The 18,740-nt window shown below is 31.2% G+C and overlaps 1 protein-coding gene across 1 annotated transcript; it reads left to right on the top strand.

Annotated features, from left to right (window-relative positions):
- Positions 1-14,305: 14,305 nt before the first annotated feature.
- On the top strand, positions 14,306-16,955 carry LOC119609131 (cytochrome P450 4d8). The gene is made up of 5 exons (XM_037963834.1): positions 14,306-14,465; positions 14,530-14,916; positions 14,980-15,049; positions 15,912-16,474; positions 16,549-16,955. The coding sequence occupies exons 1-5, from the start codon at positions 14,306-14,308 to the stop codon at positions 16,911-16,913; spliced, it is 1,545 nt and encodes a 514-aa protein (XP_037819762.1). The 3' UTR covers positions 16,914-16,955.
- Positions 16,956-18,740: the final 1,785 nt, after the last annotated feature.

The raw sequence follows: 18,740 nt of genomic DNA, 5'->3' as shown, positions 1-18,740 counted from the left end.
TTTAATTGTTGTAATTTTCAATTTTATATGAACAAATATAAAGAGAATCATCAAAATACTAAGAAAGGATAAACACGCTTTAAGATTCCTATACTAGATATATCCGAAAAAAAAAACAAAATCAAATACCAATGAAAATTTCGGCTCTAGAATCCATGGTTAGTACAATTTAAAATTTTTTCCAATTCTAAACTTCATCTATTATATTAAAAAAAACTTTTTATTCAATTATTTTGCTCGCTACAATTATTTCCATTTCCCTATATTTAATTAAATTTTACATCAAATTTAAATAATTTATTTCACCTTAAATTTTACTACTGTCATATTTTTATTCTTTTATTATTTTATACTTTACAAGCAAATGTATTATATTATTTTATCATTTCTTTATCCATCGTTATAATCAAAAAAATAAAATGTAACTTGTATTCTACAAATTTTACCTTTAATTTCTAACACAAAAATACATTTTACACACCTTTGTAAAAAAGAATATGTAGTTATATAGATATTTGTAAAGGAAAGCGTTAAAACTTTATGTGTGAAACAAAATGCCAATGTTCGTTACGTCTATACCAAAGTAGTAAGTACAAGTACTTTGACTTGTCTTTTACAATTGTAAATAACGTATTTGCTGGAAATTGTAAAGGTTTCGAAAGCGTATACTTAATTCTTGAGGTGACCAGGTTTTTTTAGAACTAGTAGTGCTAGTATACATAATTGCTATAATTTCTAAACTTTAACAGAAATAGTGGCCTCCGGTAGGTTAGTGCTCTAGTCTGGCAGACCGGAGGTGGTGTGTTTGATTCCCACTGGAGGCACTGGTAAAGGAGCGCACAACAGGCCCTATAGAGATCTAGGTTAATTTCTTCGAATTTGATGTACATTGTACATCCTCCTTTCAAACTAACTAAATAAATAAGAACTGAACTAAAACTGAACTAGACCCAACCTAGAACTGAACTAGAACTGAACTAGAACTGAACTAGAACTGAGATAGAACTGAACTAGAACCGAACTAGAACTGAACTAGAACTGAACTAGAACTGAGCTATAACTGAACTAGAACTGAACTAGAACTGAACTAGAACTGAACTAGAACTGAACTAGAACTGAACTAGAACTGAACTAGAACTGAACTAGAACTGAACTAGAACTGAACTAGAACTGAACTAGAACTGAACTAGAACTGAACTAGAACTGAACTAGAACTGAACGAGTGAACTGAAACTAAGACCACCCTGAACTAGAACTGAACTAGAACTGAACTAGGAACTTGGACACTAGAACTGAACTAGAACTGAACTAGAACTGGAACTAGAACTGAACTAGAACTGAACTAGAACTGAACTAGAACTGAACTAGAACTGAACTAGAACGGGAACTAGAAACTGAACTAGAAACTGAACTAGAACTGAACTAGAACTGAAACGAGAACTGAACTAGAAACTTGAACTAGAACTGAACTAGAACTGAGACTAGAACTGAACGAGAACTGAGACTAGAAACTGATACTAGAACTTGAACCTAGAATGAACTAGAACTGAAACTAGAACTGAACTAGAACTGAACTAGAACGGAACTAGAACTGAACTAGAAACTGAACTAGAACTGAACTAGAACTTGAACTAGAACGGAACTGAACTAGAACGGAACTAGAACCTGAACTAGAACTGAACTAGGAACTGAACTAGAAAACTGAAATAGAAGCACGAACTAGAACTAGAACTAGAACTGAACTAGAACTAGAACTGAACTAGAACTGAACTAGAACTGAACTAGAACTGAAACTAGAACTGAACTAGAACTGAACTAGAACTGAACTAGAAACTGAACTAGAACTGAACTAGAACTGAACTAGAACTGAACTAGAACTGAACTAGAACTGAACTAGAACCGAACTGAACTAGAACTGAACTGAACTGAACTAGAACTGAACTTAGAACTGAACTAGAACTGAACTAGAACTGAACTAGAACTGAACTAGAACTGAACTAGAACTGAACTAGAACTGAACTAGAACTGAACTAGAACTGAACTAGAACTGAACTAGAACTGAACTAGAACTGAACTAGAACTGAACTAGAACTGAACTAGAACTGAACTAGAACTGAACTAGAACTGAACTAGAACTGAACTAGAACTGAACTAGAACTGAACTAGAACTGAACTAGAACTGAACTAGAACTGAACTAGAACTGAACTAGAACTGAACTAGAACTGAACTAGAACTGAACTAGAACTGAACTAGAACTGAACTAGAAGTGAACTAGAAAGTGAACTAGAATGAACTAGAACTGAACTAGAACTGAACTAGAACTGAACTAGAACTGAACTAGAACTGAACTAGAACTGAACTAGAACTGAACTAGAACTGAACTAGAACTGAACTAGAACTGAACTAGAACTGAACTAGAACTGAACTAGAACTGAACTAGAACTGAACTAGAACTGAACTAGAACTGAACTAGAACTGAACTAGAACTGAACTAGAACTGAACTAGAACTGAACTAGAACTGAACTAGAACTGAACTAGAACTGAACTAGAACTGAACTAGAACTGAACTAGAACTAGAACTGAACTAGAACTGAACTAGAACTGAACTAGAACTGAACTAGAACTGAACTAGAACTGAACTAGAACTGAACTAGAACTGAACTAGAACTGAACTAGAACTGAACTAGAACTGAACTAGAACTGAACTAGAACTGAACTAGAACTGAACTAGAACTGAACTAGAAGAAACTGAACTAGAACTGAACTAGAACTGAACTGAACTAGAACTGAACTAGAACTGAACTAGAACTGAACTAGAACTGAACTAGAACTGAACTAGAACTGAACTAGAACTGAACTAGAACTGAACTAGAACTGAACTAGAACTGAACTAGAACTGAACTAGAACTGAACTAGAACTGAACTAGAACTGAACTAGAACTGAACTAGAACTGAACTAGAACTGAACTAGAACTGAACTAGAACTGAACTAGAACTGAACTAGAACTGAACTAGAACTGAACTAGAACTGAACTAGAACTGAACTGAACTAGAACTGAACTAGAACTGAACTAGAACTGAACTAGAATTAAACTAGAACTGAACTAGAACTGAACTAGAACTGAACTAGAACTGAACTAGAACTGAACTGAACTAGAACTGAACTAGAACTGAACTAGAACTGAACTAGAACTGAACTAGAACTGAACTGAACTAGAACTGAACTAGAACTGAACTAGAACTGAACTAGAACTGAACTAGAACTGAACTAGAACTGAACTAGAACTGAACTAGAACTGAACTAGAACTGAACTAGAACTGAACTAGAACTGAACTAGAACTGAACTAGAACTGAACTAGAACTGAACTAGAACTGAACTAGAACTGAACTAGAACTGAACTAGAACTGAACTAGAACTGAACTAGAACTGAACTAGAACTGAACTAGAACTGAACTAGAACTGAACTAGAACTGAACTAGAACTGAACTAGAACTGAACTAGAACTGAACTAGAACTGAACAAACTGAACTAGAACTGAACTAGAACTGAACTAGAACTGAACTAGAACTGAACTAGAACTGAACTAGAACTGAACTAGAACTGAACTAGAACTGAACTAGAACTGAACTAGAACTGAACTAGAACTGAACTAGAACTGAACTAGAACTGAACTAGAACTGAACTAGAACTGAACTAGAACTGAACTAGAACTGAACTAGAACTGAACTAGAACAGAACTAGAACTGAACTAGAACTGAACTAGAACTGAACTAGAACTGAACTAGAACTGAACTAGAACTGAACTAGAACTGAACTAGAACTGAACTAGAACTGAACTAGAACTGAACTAGAACTGAACTAGAACTGAACTAGAACTGAACTAGAACTGAACTAGAACTGAACTAGAACTGAACTAGAACTGAACTAGAACTGAACTAGAACTGAACTAGAACTGAACTAGAACTGAACTAGAACTGAACTAGAACTGAACTAGAACTGAACTAGAACTGAACTAGAACTGAACTAGAACTGAAAGAACTGAACTAGAACTGAACTAGAACTGAACTAGAACTGAACTAGAACTGAACTAGAACTGAACTAGAACTGAACTAGAACTGAACTAGAACTGAACTAGAACTGAACTAGAACTGAACTAGAACTGAACTAGAACTGAACTAGAACTGAACTAGAACTGAACTAGAACTGAACTAGAACTGAACTAGAACTGAACTAGAACTGAACTAGAACTGAACTAGAACTGAACTAGAACTGAACTAGAACTGAACTAGAACTGAACTAGAACTGAACTAGAACTGAACTAGAACTGAACTAGAACTGAACTGAACTAGAACTGAACTAGACTGAACAGAACTGAACTAGAACTGAACTCGAACTGAACTAGAACTGAACTAGAACTGAACTAGAACTGAACTAGAACTGAACTAGAACTGAACTAGAACTGAACTAGAACTGAACTAGAACTGAACTAGAACTGAACTAAGAACAATTAGTAAATTAATAAGTTGGTAATTTAGAAAGATAGTAAGTTGGGATGTTAGTAAGTTATTAGGTTATTAGGTTAGTAAGTTAGAAAGTTAGTAAGTTAGTAAGTTAGTAAGTTAGTAAGTTAGTAAGTTAGTAAGTTAGTAAGTTAGTAAGTTAGTAAGTTAGTAAGTTAGTAAGTAAGTAAGTTAGTAAGTTAGTAAGTTAGTAAGTTAGTAAGTTAGTAAGTTAGTAAGTTAGTAAGTTAGTAAGTTAGTAAGTTAGTAAGTTAGTAGGTTGGTAAGTTAAACAGTTAATAAATTAAAAAGTTAATAAGTGGGTTTAATTAGATACTTTTAAAATTTAAAACTATAACATGGATCTGTTCAGAAATTATAAATACCTTACCTTCAAAAATATGTCTAAAAGCAATAATGTTCACTTACTCTGGTCCCCTTTTATATCCGCCATAAAAATAACACATAAAACAATGTTGAAAAGCCACAAATTGATATCGTAAAAAATGTGAACACTTAAGGGTTCTTATGAAACTAACAAAAAATAAAATAAATTTACAATTTTTTCTGGGGTACAGAGAACATAAATAAAAATATAGCACAAAATTTGTTCCTTTAAATAAAATACTAATAGTTATATAAATAGAATTTATTAGTTAAATAATATTTTTTCGTATATGAACAATTTAAAACGCATTGATTTTTCCATTAATAGCGATAAATATCTCAAAGTAAATAATATAATTTAAATTTATTATCAACTAAATACACATTTACCTGTTCGATAAGAACACATTTCACAGAAATGTAATAATGAATCTTAAAGATATGTCAAATTTTATGAATTATATAGCGTTAATGACCGACCCTCTTTATAATGTAATATGAATTACATTGAATTGTAATATTAAAAAAAAATATGCATAAATTATTGGCAGCAATGGCAAAAGAAAGAAATTTATACGAAAAGCAACTTAAACGAGCCATATACGATAATTTATTACATGATTTTTAAGTGCTTCATTGGAAACACATTTAATATCTTTGAAATTAAATCTATAAAGAACTATTGAAATGAGAAATATATATCGTTTTTTATTAAAAAATATTTTCTGTGTTTTTTTTTCATATTTTTTTCAACAAGTAGAAATCAGTGCAAATACACAATTGGAAATCGTGTTGTTTGCTACGAGGACAGCTTCATCATTGTAATTGTGCAGTTAATATTTAGTTAGAAAGAAAAGCATTCGAATCACGTTATTTCTGTTCATGTCCGACAGTTTTACTTCTTTTCTTTAACTTTCTGAAAGATGTTATCGCTAAAATCACGTAATATTTTCCATTTTCTTTTCAAACTTGTTTGCTTTTGATTTGATGTTGTCCTGGCTATATTCATCCTTGCAGCAAAAGGATGAAAATACTATAACAAGACTGAGTAGTTTTCCTTTTTTAAGAGATTTTAAGAGTTTGAAATTACTTATTTGTTTTATTAAGAATATAAACGATTTATAACATTTTGCACTTGTTTAAAATATTATGTGTATATAGATTGAAACAAAACTTTTGTCGGTCATGACTGATCATTTGACACCCTACACCAGTTCTGAGTGTATTTAAAATATTTGTATATAAAACTTGACTAAAGAAGACTTATTCAAGAATCTGGAATGGACGATCTATATCTTGAACACTCAGACGGACGGACACATCTTAAACGACCTGAGGAAGTAATTTTCGGAAGTTAACTTCAAATTTTCATGAGTTACCAACTTAATTACTTACTTACTAAATTACTAACTTACTTACTTACTTACTTACTAACTTACGAAATACTAACTTTTACTAACTTACTACTACTACCTTACTACCTTACGACTTACTAACTTACCAACTTACTACTTACTAACTTACTAACTTACTAACTTAATAACTTACAAACTTACTAACTTACAAACTTACTAACTTACTAAGTTACTAACTTACTAACTTACTAACTTACTAACTTACTAACTTACTAACTTACTAACCTACTAACTTACTACCTTACTACTTTACTAACTTACTTACTTACTAAATTACTAACTTACTAACTTACTAACTCACTTACTTACTAACTTACTAACTTACTACCTTACTAACTTACCAACTTACTAACTTACTAACTTACAGTAGTTTCCGATTTAACGACCATTCAATTCTACGAACATCGCATTTAACGAACAAGCTAATTTTTCCTATTGACTACCTTAAATAACGAACAAAACTTGTTTTTTGTACCCTGCTTAACGAACTAATAAAAATATTATTATTTAAATGAAGATAAAATGACATTTATTAAAAATAACAAATAACCTAAGTTGTAGTGGTGCTTTTATACCCAAAGCTGTAACACATTCTGGGTTCTTATTAAATTTTAGTTCGATGTAGCTATGTCCGTCCTTCAGATAATGACTTTAACGCTCATTACTCGCCTAACAATACGAGTACGCCGATGAAATTCGATTCAAACATGTTCTATACTAACCGAAATCTCTAACAAATTTTATGGGAATCGGTCCATAATTGACCTTACCCTCCATATCAGGCCCCCTTAAGAAAATTACTTCAACGCTCATTACTCGCTTAAAAATACGAGTATAGCGATGAACTTCGAGAAATAACTTTAACGCTCATGACTGAATTAAAAATACAGCGATGAAATTCGACACAAATATGGTTTGAAGGTGGGTATATAAGATTCGGAATTTTGTGTTTTGTGCTATTTTTATAAAAAAAGAATTAATTTTTATAAAATACATTTAAAAAATATTTTATGCACCTATTTTTAATTATTTTCCTACCAAACACCCACGTTTTAGTTAGTACTGCATATAACGAACTTTTCAATTTTACGAACAGGCCTGACAACATATGGGTTCGTTAAATCGGAAAACTACTGTACTAACTTACTAACTTACTAGCTTACTAACTTACCAACTTACTAACTTACTTACTTAATAACTTACTAACTTACTAAGTTAATAAGTTAATAAGTTAATAATTTACTAACTTAATAACTTAATAACTTACTAACTTACTAACTTACTAACTTACTAACTTACTAACTTACTAACTTACTAACTTCCTAACTTACTAAATAACTAACTTACTAACTTACTAACTAACTAACTTACTAACTTACTAACTTACTAACTTACTAACTTACTAACTTACTAACTTACTAACTTACTAACTTACTAACTTACTAACTTACTAACTTACTAACTAACTAACTTACTAACTAACTAACTTACTAACTTACGAACTTACTAACTTACTAACTTACTAACCTACTAACTTACTAACTTTCAAACTTACTAACTTACTAGCTTACTAGCTTACTAACTTACTAACTTATTAACTTGATAACTTACTAACTTACTATCTTAATAACTTACTAATCTTACTAACTTGCTATCTTATTAACTTACTAATATACCAAACTAAATTATAATTACCTACTTCATTCATAAAAAGTACAGCATTGATTTCATTCATAAATATCATTCGCAATATTCATATTGGAATTTGTTTACAAAAAAAAAAAAAAAAAATAATAATAATGAAAATAACACAATTGTTTTTTGCTGTTTGAACTTAATAATGATCATAGTGTCCATTCCAAATGAAAGAGCATATGAAATGAAATTGAAGTTATGAATGAAACATGAGTAAGTGATAAGTGCTTATTATAAAACTTAAAGCCCATTGAGATATAAAAAAAGTATAAAAATACAATTGCTCAATATGGACAATAGGGTACTACATATTTCTTAATTTTATTAGTTATAAATGAATATTATTTGGCCTTTAGTTCGAATAGGTATAATTTTATAATAATTTTTATTAAATTATTTTAAATAATGTTTAATTTATCCGGCTTGCAAAAGTTTTTATTTTAAAATTAAACTTTTATAACATTAATCTGCATAATTTAGTAGGATCTTAATGTAACCATAAACTACAATTGTACATGATATACTTAGTATAATATGAATACAAATGCGTTAAAAAATATACATACATAACACACTCGTTAATTGAAATGAGAATTGCCCATCGTATTAAAATAAAAAATACTGTTATTACATATTTAACTCTGGATGTGAAGCTTTAAAATAGTTTTTTAAGCAATCGATAGAGAAATTTGTCCAGTGTTGCAAACTTGATGTTTTTCCCGTCAAAGGTGAGTTTTTGAAATGGTAATTGCGGGAAGAAATGAGTATATAGTCTATTAGTCTAGTCTATAGTCTAGTCTATAGTCTAGTCCTATAGTCTAGTCTATAGTCTAGTCTATAGTCTAGTCTATAGTCTATCTAGTCTATAGTCTAGTCTATAGTCTAGTCTATAGTCTAGTCTATAGTCTAGTCTATAGTCTAGTCTATAGTCTAGTCTATAGTCTAGTCTATAGTCTAGTCTATAATCTAGTCTATAGTCTAGTCTATAGTCTAGTCTATTGTCTAGTCTATAGTCTAGTCTATAGTCTAGTCTATAGTCTAGTCTATAGTCTAGTCTATAGTCTAGTCTATAGTCTAGTCTATAGTCTAGTCTATAGTCTAGTCTATAGTCTAGTCTATAGTCTAGTCTATAGTCTAGTCTATAGTCTAATCTATAGTCTAGACTATAGTCTAGTCTATAGTGTAGTCTATAGTCTAGTCTATAGTCTAGTCTATAGTCTAGTCTACAGTCTAGTCTATAGTCTAGTCTACAGTCTAGTCTATAGTCTAGTCTATGGTCTAGTCTATAGTCTAGTCTATAGTCTAGTCTATAGTCTAGTCTATAGTCTAGTCTATAGTCTAGTCTATAGTCTAGTCTATAGTCTAGTCTATAGTCTAGTCTATAGTCTAGTCTATAGTCTAGTCTATAGTCTAGTCTAGTCTATAGTCTAGTCTATAGTCTAGTCTATAGTCTAGTCTATAGTCTAGTCTATAGTCTAGTCTATAGTCTAGTCTATAGTCTAGTCTATAGTCTAGTCTATAGTCTAGTCTATAGTCTAGTCTATAGTCTATAGTCTATAGTCTAGTCTATAGTCTAGTCTATAGTCTAGTCTATAGTCTAGTCTATAGTCTAGTCTATAGTCTAGTCTATAGTCTAGTCTATAGTCTAGTCTATAGTCTAGTCTATAGTCTAGTCTATAGTCTAGTCTATAGTCTAGTCTATAGTCTAGTCTATAGTCTAGTCTATAGTCTAGTCTATAGTCTAGTCTATAGTCTAGTCTATAGTCTAGTCTATAGTCTAGTCTATAGTCTAGTCTATAGTCTAGTCTATAGTCTAGTCTATAGTCTAGTCTATAGTCTAGTCTATAGTCTAGTCTATAGTCTAGTCTATAGTCTAGTCTATAGTCTAGTCTATAGTCTAGTCTATAGTCTAGTCTATAGTCTAGTCTATAGTCTAGTCTATAGTCTAGTCTATAGTCTAGTCTATAGTCTAGTCTATAGTCTAGTCTATAGTCTAGTCTATAGTCTAGTCTATAGTCTAGTCTATAGTCTAGTCTATAGTCTAGTCTATCTAGTCTATAGTCGTCTATAGTCTAGTCTATAGTCTAGTCTATAGTCTAGTCTATAGTCTAGTCTATAGTCTAGTCTATAGTCTAGTCTATAGTCTAGTCTATAGTCTAGTCTATAGTCTAGTCTATAGTCTAGTCTATAGTCTAGTCTATAGTCTAGTCTATAGTCTAGTCTATAGTCTAGTCTATATAGTCTAGTCTATAGTCTAGTCTATAGTCTAGTCTATAGTCTAGTCTATAGTCTAGTCTATAGTCTAGTCTATAGTCTAGTCTATAGTCTAGTCTATAGTCTAGTCTATAGTCTAGTCTAGTCTAGTCTATAGTCTAGTCTATAGTCTAGTCTATAGTCTAGTCTATAGTCTAGTCTTATAGTCTAGTCTATAGTCTAGTCTATGAAAGTGTTTTTGCTGTGTATAAATGTAAAGCTTAAATTACTATCAATGCTCAAAGAATTTTCTTAAAGTATTTCAAATTTTTTAATAAAAAACTGGAGTTTTTGCTATTTTATACAAAACTTCTCTCAGTTGTTGTGGTTTTAAAAGCCATTAAAAACGTAATTCATGTTGATAAACCAGTTTTTTCTATTTTCTTAACCATAGACATGTGTCTTTTTGTTATTGCTTGATTTTTCCAACTACTTCGAGCCTTTTTTCCAGTTCAGTCCAGCGCTAGAGTGTTATGCCAACAACATAATAATTTCATTTTGTATTCATGGTTTTTCTTTGCTGACATTTTAACTTATTACCACCAACATCACCACGGACGGACTGAATAGTTTTGCATAATGTTGAGATACTAAATATGTATGTATGTATCTATAAGTATAATGTTTAACCACACAGTTTAATGCTTTTAAAATTTAAATTCTTTTTATTTGTAAATATAATTTACTTAAAGCTTTTTATAGATTATCTCTAGAATGTTTGTGGTTAAAGAAAATTAGAATTTTAAATTACTTTATTAACATTAAGTGGTCAGATTAAACAAATTTTAATCAATTGCAATGTCTAGCAAGAAATTAAGACAGATTTTACTAAATTTATCATTTATTTAGATTTTACTAATTATCAATTTTCGGGAAATAGAAAACGATACTTTCAATCACAATCCTACAGAATTCTTCTTCTCACGATTTAAATTTTTACCGTAATTTGTATACATAACCCTATTTTTTCAATACTAAATATTGAAATATACCAGCTTTACCTAAAAAAAAACCGTTACATTTTTATGTAAAGGGAAAATAATTTCTCATTTCCTTGTTTTCTTTATTACGGAAATTAAAAGACTTGTTACAGCAAAATTTAATGGAAAATAAAAACAAAAAAAAAAAAATATTAATCATAAAAAGGGCAAAAAAACGTAACTGTATTTGTTATTATTATTATCACTTACAATCGCCAGTGGCCATTTTTTAAAATCTAATTAACACATAATTCCGTTTTATTATGAATATTTCAGCAGTAAATAGAAAAAGAAAATAATTAAATTAATGAAATCATACTTGATTACTATAAGTATGGCCGTAGGTGTTAAATGTTGTAAAATGCTTTAAAATTAAGTAATTTCAAATAAGCCAGCAAAAACTTGGTAACGCTTTTCATTTGCAATTGCTTACGTAACAACATACTTTTCAATGACTACTACATATCGTTTAGATTACATAGAAGTAGTCTAATAAGTTCTTATTAATAATGTCTTATACAAATACTTTCTAATTCATTAGTCCTCTTGACTGTGAAGCTATAGAAGCTCTATACGTTTTTTCTTGCGTTTTACAATGACTCATTTTTCTAATTACTTGTAATCGATTGTGGTAAGTACTTGCCTCCAATGACATTACCGTGCTAAAATAATGACTTAAAATGCTATTGTGTAATTTTTGTATTTTAACCTCTTACATGGTAATGAAAGTTTTTGCTGGGAAGTTTTAAAACAATTCTTAATTATAAATATTTAAACGAACATATAATACCCTACTCCAACTATGAGTATATTTCAAGTGATATTCAGAAAGATCTTTTTTGGAAACTACCCAGCAAAAACTCGGTAATGGCTTGTACTTACATAACCATTTACTTTTCAATGACTACTACTTGCCGTCTGCATTACATTTAAGTACTCTTATAATGACTTACATATAACCAGATATGTATGTACTTTATTTTAAGTTTTGAGAAAATCTGTAGGAACGAATTTTTGGTACTACTTCGTTCTAAAATTTAGGGAAAAACATAACCATTCAAATGGTACCTTTTGTTCTTCAGCTGGTACTTATAGAATATTTTACATTATTGAACCTAAAAACGCAGAACTAAACACGCATCATGCTGATTGAATGAAAACTTATGAAAGTGGAGTTTCAGGTACTTTTTCGTCATTCAAATGGCACTTTTTGATGTTTCGAATTATTTAACATAGAAACATAAACTCATACTTAGAAGATCCTGATGGAATAAAAATTTATAACATTAAACTTTTTGGTACTTTTTCAGTCTTCAAGTAGTACTTTTTGAATCTTTTTATGCCCTTACCTTCGTGAGAAGGATATATGTATAAGCTTGCCATTCCATTTGTAAATTCTACAATATAATATGCCGACCCTATAAAATATGTAAATTCTGAATCCTTATAGATAGCGGATTCGATTAAGCCATGTCCGTCTGTCTGTCTGACTGTCTGTCTATCTGTCTGTCTATCTGTCCGTCTGTCTGTGTGTGTGTTGAAATCAATTTTATGGGGACCTCAGATATAATTGCGATCATTTCACCTATTGGTCCTAGCAAACATTTTTCAGATTGTCCATCGGAAGACAGCGAGCGTCCTTACTGCCTCGAAAAAGGGGGATTTCTGGTACTTTTTCGTTTTCAAACTGATACTTTTTTGATAATAAATTACATAGGTTTAGGTAAGAAGGGCAGCCCACTCAACCAAGCATGAGTGGCTCACATGGGTCCACCTAGTTGCGGTCCCGTTGTGTTACCCTAGTGGTCGTAGGAGTTCATTTGACTATTACCCTCTACTTCCAGATTTAAACCATCCGGTTTGATTAACAAAATTTAGGATATTCTTTAGGCATATCCCCGATAGCTCATCCAAACAAGATAAAGAAGCAAGGCCGAAACATTGTTCTCTGCTTTCATTGAAAGATGGACAATAGCAGAGAAGGTGAGGTATTGTTTCCTCTTCCTCCTCATTATTACAACTTCTACAGTAGTCGTTATATTCGAGACCCATTCTTCTGGCGTGATTGTCAGTAGTACAGTGTCCCCATATACCAGAATTCTTATCTGTTCCCTTCGAAAGCTTAATAGTAAGCTTGACCTAATATAATATAAAGAAATAAATTACATACTATTGACCGATCCCGAAGTTGTTTTACTTCAATCATACTTTCGACAGACAGCTAGTCAGTATTTGAATTCCATAAGGTTGAGGCCTATATTTCAATATCTTGATAATAGAATGATAAAATCAATATACAAAACTTTCTAATTTTCAATGGTGTATGTAAACAGTTCAAAGGTCACTTAATTAGACTTATAATAGTATTTGAAAATATATATTTTTTGTTTGGAAAACCATAAAGAGCCAAAGATTACTATTTAATCAGCATTAACAATTAAAAACCACAATAATTTCTAGATACCCCCTATTGAGATTAGAAATAACAACAAACAATTTGTTTATTAAAAAATAAGAAAATAATTTGATTATCTGGCGCTATCAAGTTATTAAAAAAAAAGAATAAATAAAAAGTATTTAATCTATAAATAATTTATGGAATTTTATAAATTAATAAGGTTTATATTCAAAAGAGACTAAGTGAAGATATATCCAAAATTTTATTATGAAATCCCCAGTCAAAGTAGAGTGTTTTTAAGAAGAATCAATAGGATTGAAACGACTTTTAAGATATTTTTTCGAATCAAAGGCCTTATTCATATCAAAGGCCTTATTCATAAACAGCATTTCATTTTATAAACGGTTTATAAATCAAATTTTATATGGAAATTTTGTTTTATAATTTTTTTATAAAATAAAATGTTGTTTATGAATAAAGGGTTTATTCTATAAAATTATTGAAATAAAGTTGAAAAAAAAAGTTTTAACTTAATCTATTTACCAAATCAACAGTTGATATGCAGATTTCTAAAAATACTCCGATAATGCGATAACTATTGTTATTGAAAGCAATTGCATTAATAAAATGTTTTTAACATTTAGTTAAATTTCATTTCTGGCAAAACTTATACAATGGATTTACTAATATTTTTCGCAATAATACTGTTTCTAATAGGATTAATAATCCATATCTCACAAAAACCAATGAGAGATGCTGTAAGCAATATACCAGGACCATATAACTTTCCAATCCTAGGAGCTTTTTATTTAATATTTAAATTGGAACCCAAATGTAAGTTAAAGTAATTAAAACTATAGTATTATAATAAACTTAATTATGAACAATTCTATTCTAGCCGTTTTCAAGACAGCCAACGAATATCGTTTAAAATATGGACAAATTATGAAAATATGGGCTTTTAATCGTTTAATTGTTATATCGGGAGATGCCGAAATTAACGAACAACTCTTGTCCAGCACTACACACATAAGCAAACAACGTAGTTATGGTATTTTGCATCAGTGGTTGGGTGTGGGACTTCTAATGAGCGATGGTCGTAAGTGGCATTCGCGTCGCAAGATTATAACACCAACATTTCATTTTAAAATTCTGCAACAATTTGTCGAAGTCTTCGATCAACAGGCAGGGGTTTTGGTTCAATGTTTGGCTAAAAATTTGGATGGCAAGAAGGCTTTTGATGTTTATCCTTATATTTGTGCAGCAACATTGGATATTATTGCTGGTAAGATGTTGGATATATTACTAATCTGAAGACTATTACATTATTTTTTATATATGTCTATAGAGACAGCCATGGGAACGAAAATAAATGCTCAAACGGATTCAACGATGCAGTATACGTCCGCTGTTAATGAGTGAGTATTAAGGTGTTAAATATTCGAGTGTATTCATGATCCGGAATTGGTCAGAAAGTCAGCATTTAAGGGGGACAAAGTATCTATAGTTTAACTCAAACTTTGGGGCACACTTTTCTTAACTGAGTTTTTCATTCCATTTGTAACGTACCGAAACATTTCTCACACACCTAGAAAAGTATATATATAGATTCTGGGTCCATAGTAGATTGTAAGAGGATTTAGGTGTTAAAAGGCTGAAACTTTTCACAAATATTCTCTATTTAAAAGGTTTAATGGGCATTAGAAATGGAAAATATCGGCCCACGATTCAAGCCCACAGATAAATATCAGTTTTATCTACCTCGAACTGTTCCGAAAAGTGTAGCAAATCCTAGAATCCATATAAGATCACTTTCAGCTTAAGTTTATCTGTATAGCAATGAAATTCGTTTTTGAAGAACCAAAATCACTCTATTAAATTTATTGCGGATCGGCCTATAATTGCCCTATTCCTAAAAAACATCTTATAGAAAAGGGTGGCAGCATTATTTGCTTTTTGTACTTCAAATTCTCTACAGATCGGTCCATAATGGACCCATAAATGCCCTATTTCCAATATCACTCTGATTTTCATATTAATATCGATATAAGGTAATACAAATCTGTTCCAATCTAATAAATTATTAAGCCGGGGTAAAATATGACGAAATGATCGAATCATAAAACATATACTATATAGGACCAATTTCCGAAATTTACTTTAAATTTGGGACACCTGTTTTAATGGTGTTAATATATGATTCGCTATAGCCTAAAGTTCGTTCATCCGTCCGTTGACTTAGACCTATAATTTTCATACGAAAAATGTTCTTCTTTTCAGAATGACCAAATTGATGGCTTGGCGTTTTATGCGCTTGCCCTTAAACAATGAAGTAATTTTCACGATTTTACATCCATTTAAGAAATTACGACAAACTAAACTCATACAAATACTACATAAATTTACTGCCAATATTATCGAAGAAAGACGACTTACGCTAAAGAAAAGTTTACAAGATTCTGCCCAACATAAAGAAAGTGATCAAGAAATAGGTAGCAAACAGCGAATGGCCTTATTAGATGTTCTCTTGCAGTCCACTATAGATGGTAAACCATTAAGCGATGAGGATATACGAGAAGAAGTAGATACATTTATGTTTGAGGGTCACGATACTACAGCATCAGCTATAAGTTTTACTTTATATCTGCTAGCCAGATATCCACAAGTACAAAATAAAGTTGTAGCGGAAATTCATAAAGTTTTTGGGGAAAATTCTACCAAATCCATAACATTACAAGACCTAAATGAAATGAAATATATGGAGTGTGTTATCAAGGAGTCATTACGTTTGTATCCACCCATACCAATTATAGGGAGACAAATTATGGAAGATTTTAAGTGCAGTAAGTTTGAACGAAAAAGGAATTACTAACCTATTGAAACTAGAATTATGCATACATATTATTTAATCATGCAGAACATTCGCGCCTGGGAGATGTTGTTTTACCAGCCGGTACCGAATTTTTTATTACAATTTTTGGCATGTTAAAAATTAAAACCGGTTCTAAGCTCTGCGAAGATTTTGTACCAGAACGCCACTTGAGTACAAAACCAAGTGATGACTTTACTTTTATACCCTTTAGTGCTGGTCCACGCAATTGTATAGGTCAAAAATTTGCCATGTTGGAAATGAAGGTGCTTTTAGCTAAAATTCTGAAGGAATATCAACTGCTGCCATTGGGTGAGGATGTTGCTCCCGAATTAAATATTGTTATGCGTTCAACGACTGGCTTGCAAATTGGCATTAAGAAAAGAACCAGTCGGAGAGAATGTTTTTGCTGAAGAATGGTCCGATAAAAAAATATGTTACAAATTCGTACAAAAAAATAGTTTATAGACTAAAATATGGACCAGACTATAGACTAGACTATAGACAAGGCTATAGACAAGGCTATAGACAAGACTATAGACCTGACTATATACTAGACTATAGACTAGACTATAGACTAGACTGTAGACTAGACTATAGACTAGACTATAGACTAGACTAGACTATAGACTAGAATATAGACTAGACTATAGACTAGACTTTAGACTAGACTATAGACTAGACTATAGACTAGACTATAGACTAGACTATAGACTAGACTATAGACTAGACTATAGACTAGACTAAAGACTAGACTATAGACTAGACTATAGACTAGACTATAGACTAGACTAGACTACTAGACTAGACTATAGACTAGACTATAGACTAGACTATAGACTAGACTATAGACTAGACTATAGACTAGACTATAGACTAGACTATAGACTAGACTATAGACTAGACTATAGACTAGACAATATAGACTAGACTATAGACTAGACTATAGACTAGACTATAGAACTAGACTAGAGGACTAGACTATAGACTAGACTATAGACTACTATAGACTATACTATAGACTAGGACTATAGACTAGACCTATAGACTAGGACTATAGACTAGGACTATAGACTAGACTATACTAGACTATAGACTACATAGACTAGACTATAGACTAGACTATAGACGAGACTAGACTACTAGGACCTAGACTATAGACATAGACTAGCTATAGATCTAGACTATAGACTAGACTATAGACTAGACTATAGACTAGACTATACTAGACTATAGACTAGACTATAGACAGACTATAGACTAGACTATAGACTAGACTATAGACTAGACTATAGACTAGACTATAGACTAGACTATAGACTAGACTATAGACATAGACTATAGACTAGACTATAGACTAGACTATAGACTAGACTATAGACTAGACTATAGACTAGACTATAGGACTAGACTATAGACTGAGACTTATAGACTAGCTAGACTATAGACTACTATGACTAGACTATAGACTAGACTATAGACTAGACTATAGACTAGACTATAGACTAGACTATAGACTATAGACTAGACTATAGACTATAGACTAGACTATAGACTAGACTATAGACTAGACTATAGACTAGACTATAGACTAGACTATAGACTAGACTATAGACTATAGACTAGACTATAGACTAGACTATAGACTAGACTATAGACTAGACTATAGACTAGACTATAGACTAGACTATAGACTAGACTAGACTATAGATTAGACTATAGACTAGACTATAGACTAGACTATAGACTAGACTATAGACTAGACTATAGACTAGACTATAGACTAGACTATAGACTAGACTATAGACTAGACTATAGACTAGACTATAGGCTAGACTATAGACTAGACTATAGACTAGACTATAGACTAGACTATAGACTAGACTATAGACTAGACTATAGACTAGACTATAGACTAGACTATAGACTAGACTATAGACTAGACTATAGACTAGACTATAGACTAGACTATAGACTAGACTATAGACTAGACTATAGACTAGACTATAGACTAGACTATAGACTATAGACTAGACTATAGACTAGACTATAGACTAGACTATAGACTAGACTATAGACTAGACTATAGACTAGAGTATAGACTAGACTATAGACTAGACTATAGACTAGACTATAGACTAGACTATAGACTAGACTATAGACTAGACTACAGACTAGACTATAGACTAGACTATAGACTAGACTATAGACTAGACTATAGACTAGACTATAGACTAGAC

This window comes from Lucilia sericata, unplaced genomic scaffold, assembly GCF_015586225.1.
Source record: "Lucilia sericata isolate MDLA Ls3-8-SP2 unplaced genomic scaffold, ASM1558622v1 Contig000932F_arrow, whole genome shotgun sequence".
NCBI lineage: Eukaryota > Metazoa > Arthropoda > Insecta > Diptera > Calliphoridae > Lucilia > Lucilia sericata.
This window is presented reverse-complemented; position numbering and strand designations above follow the sequence as displayed.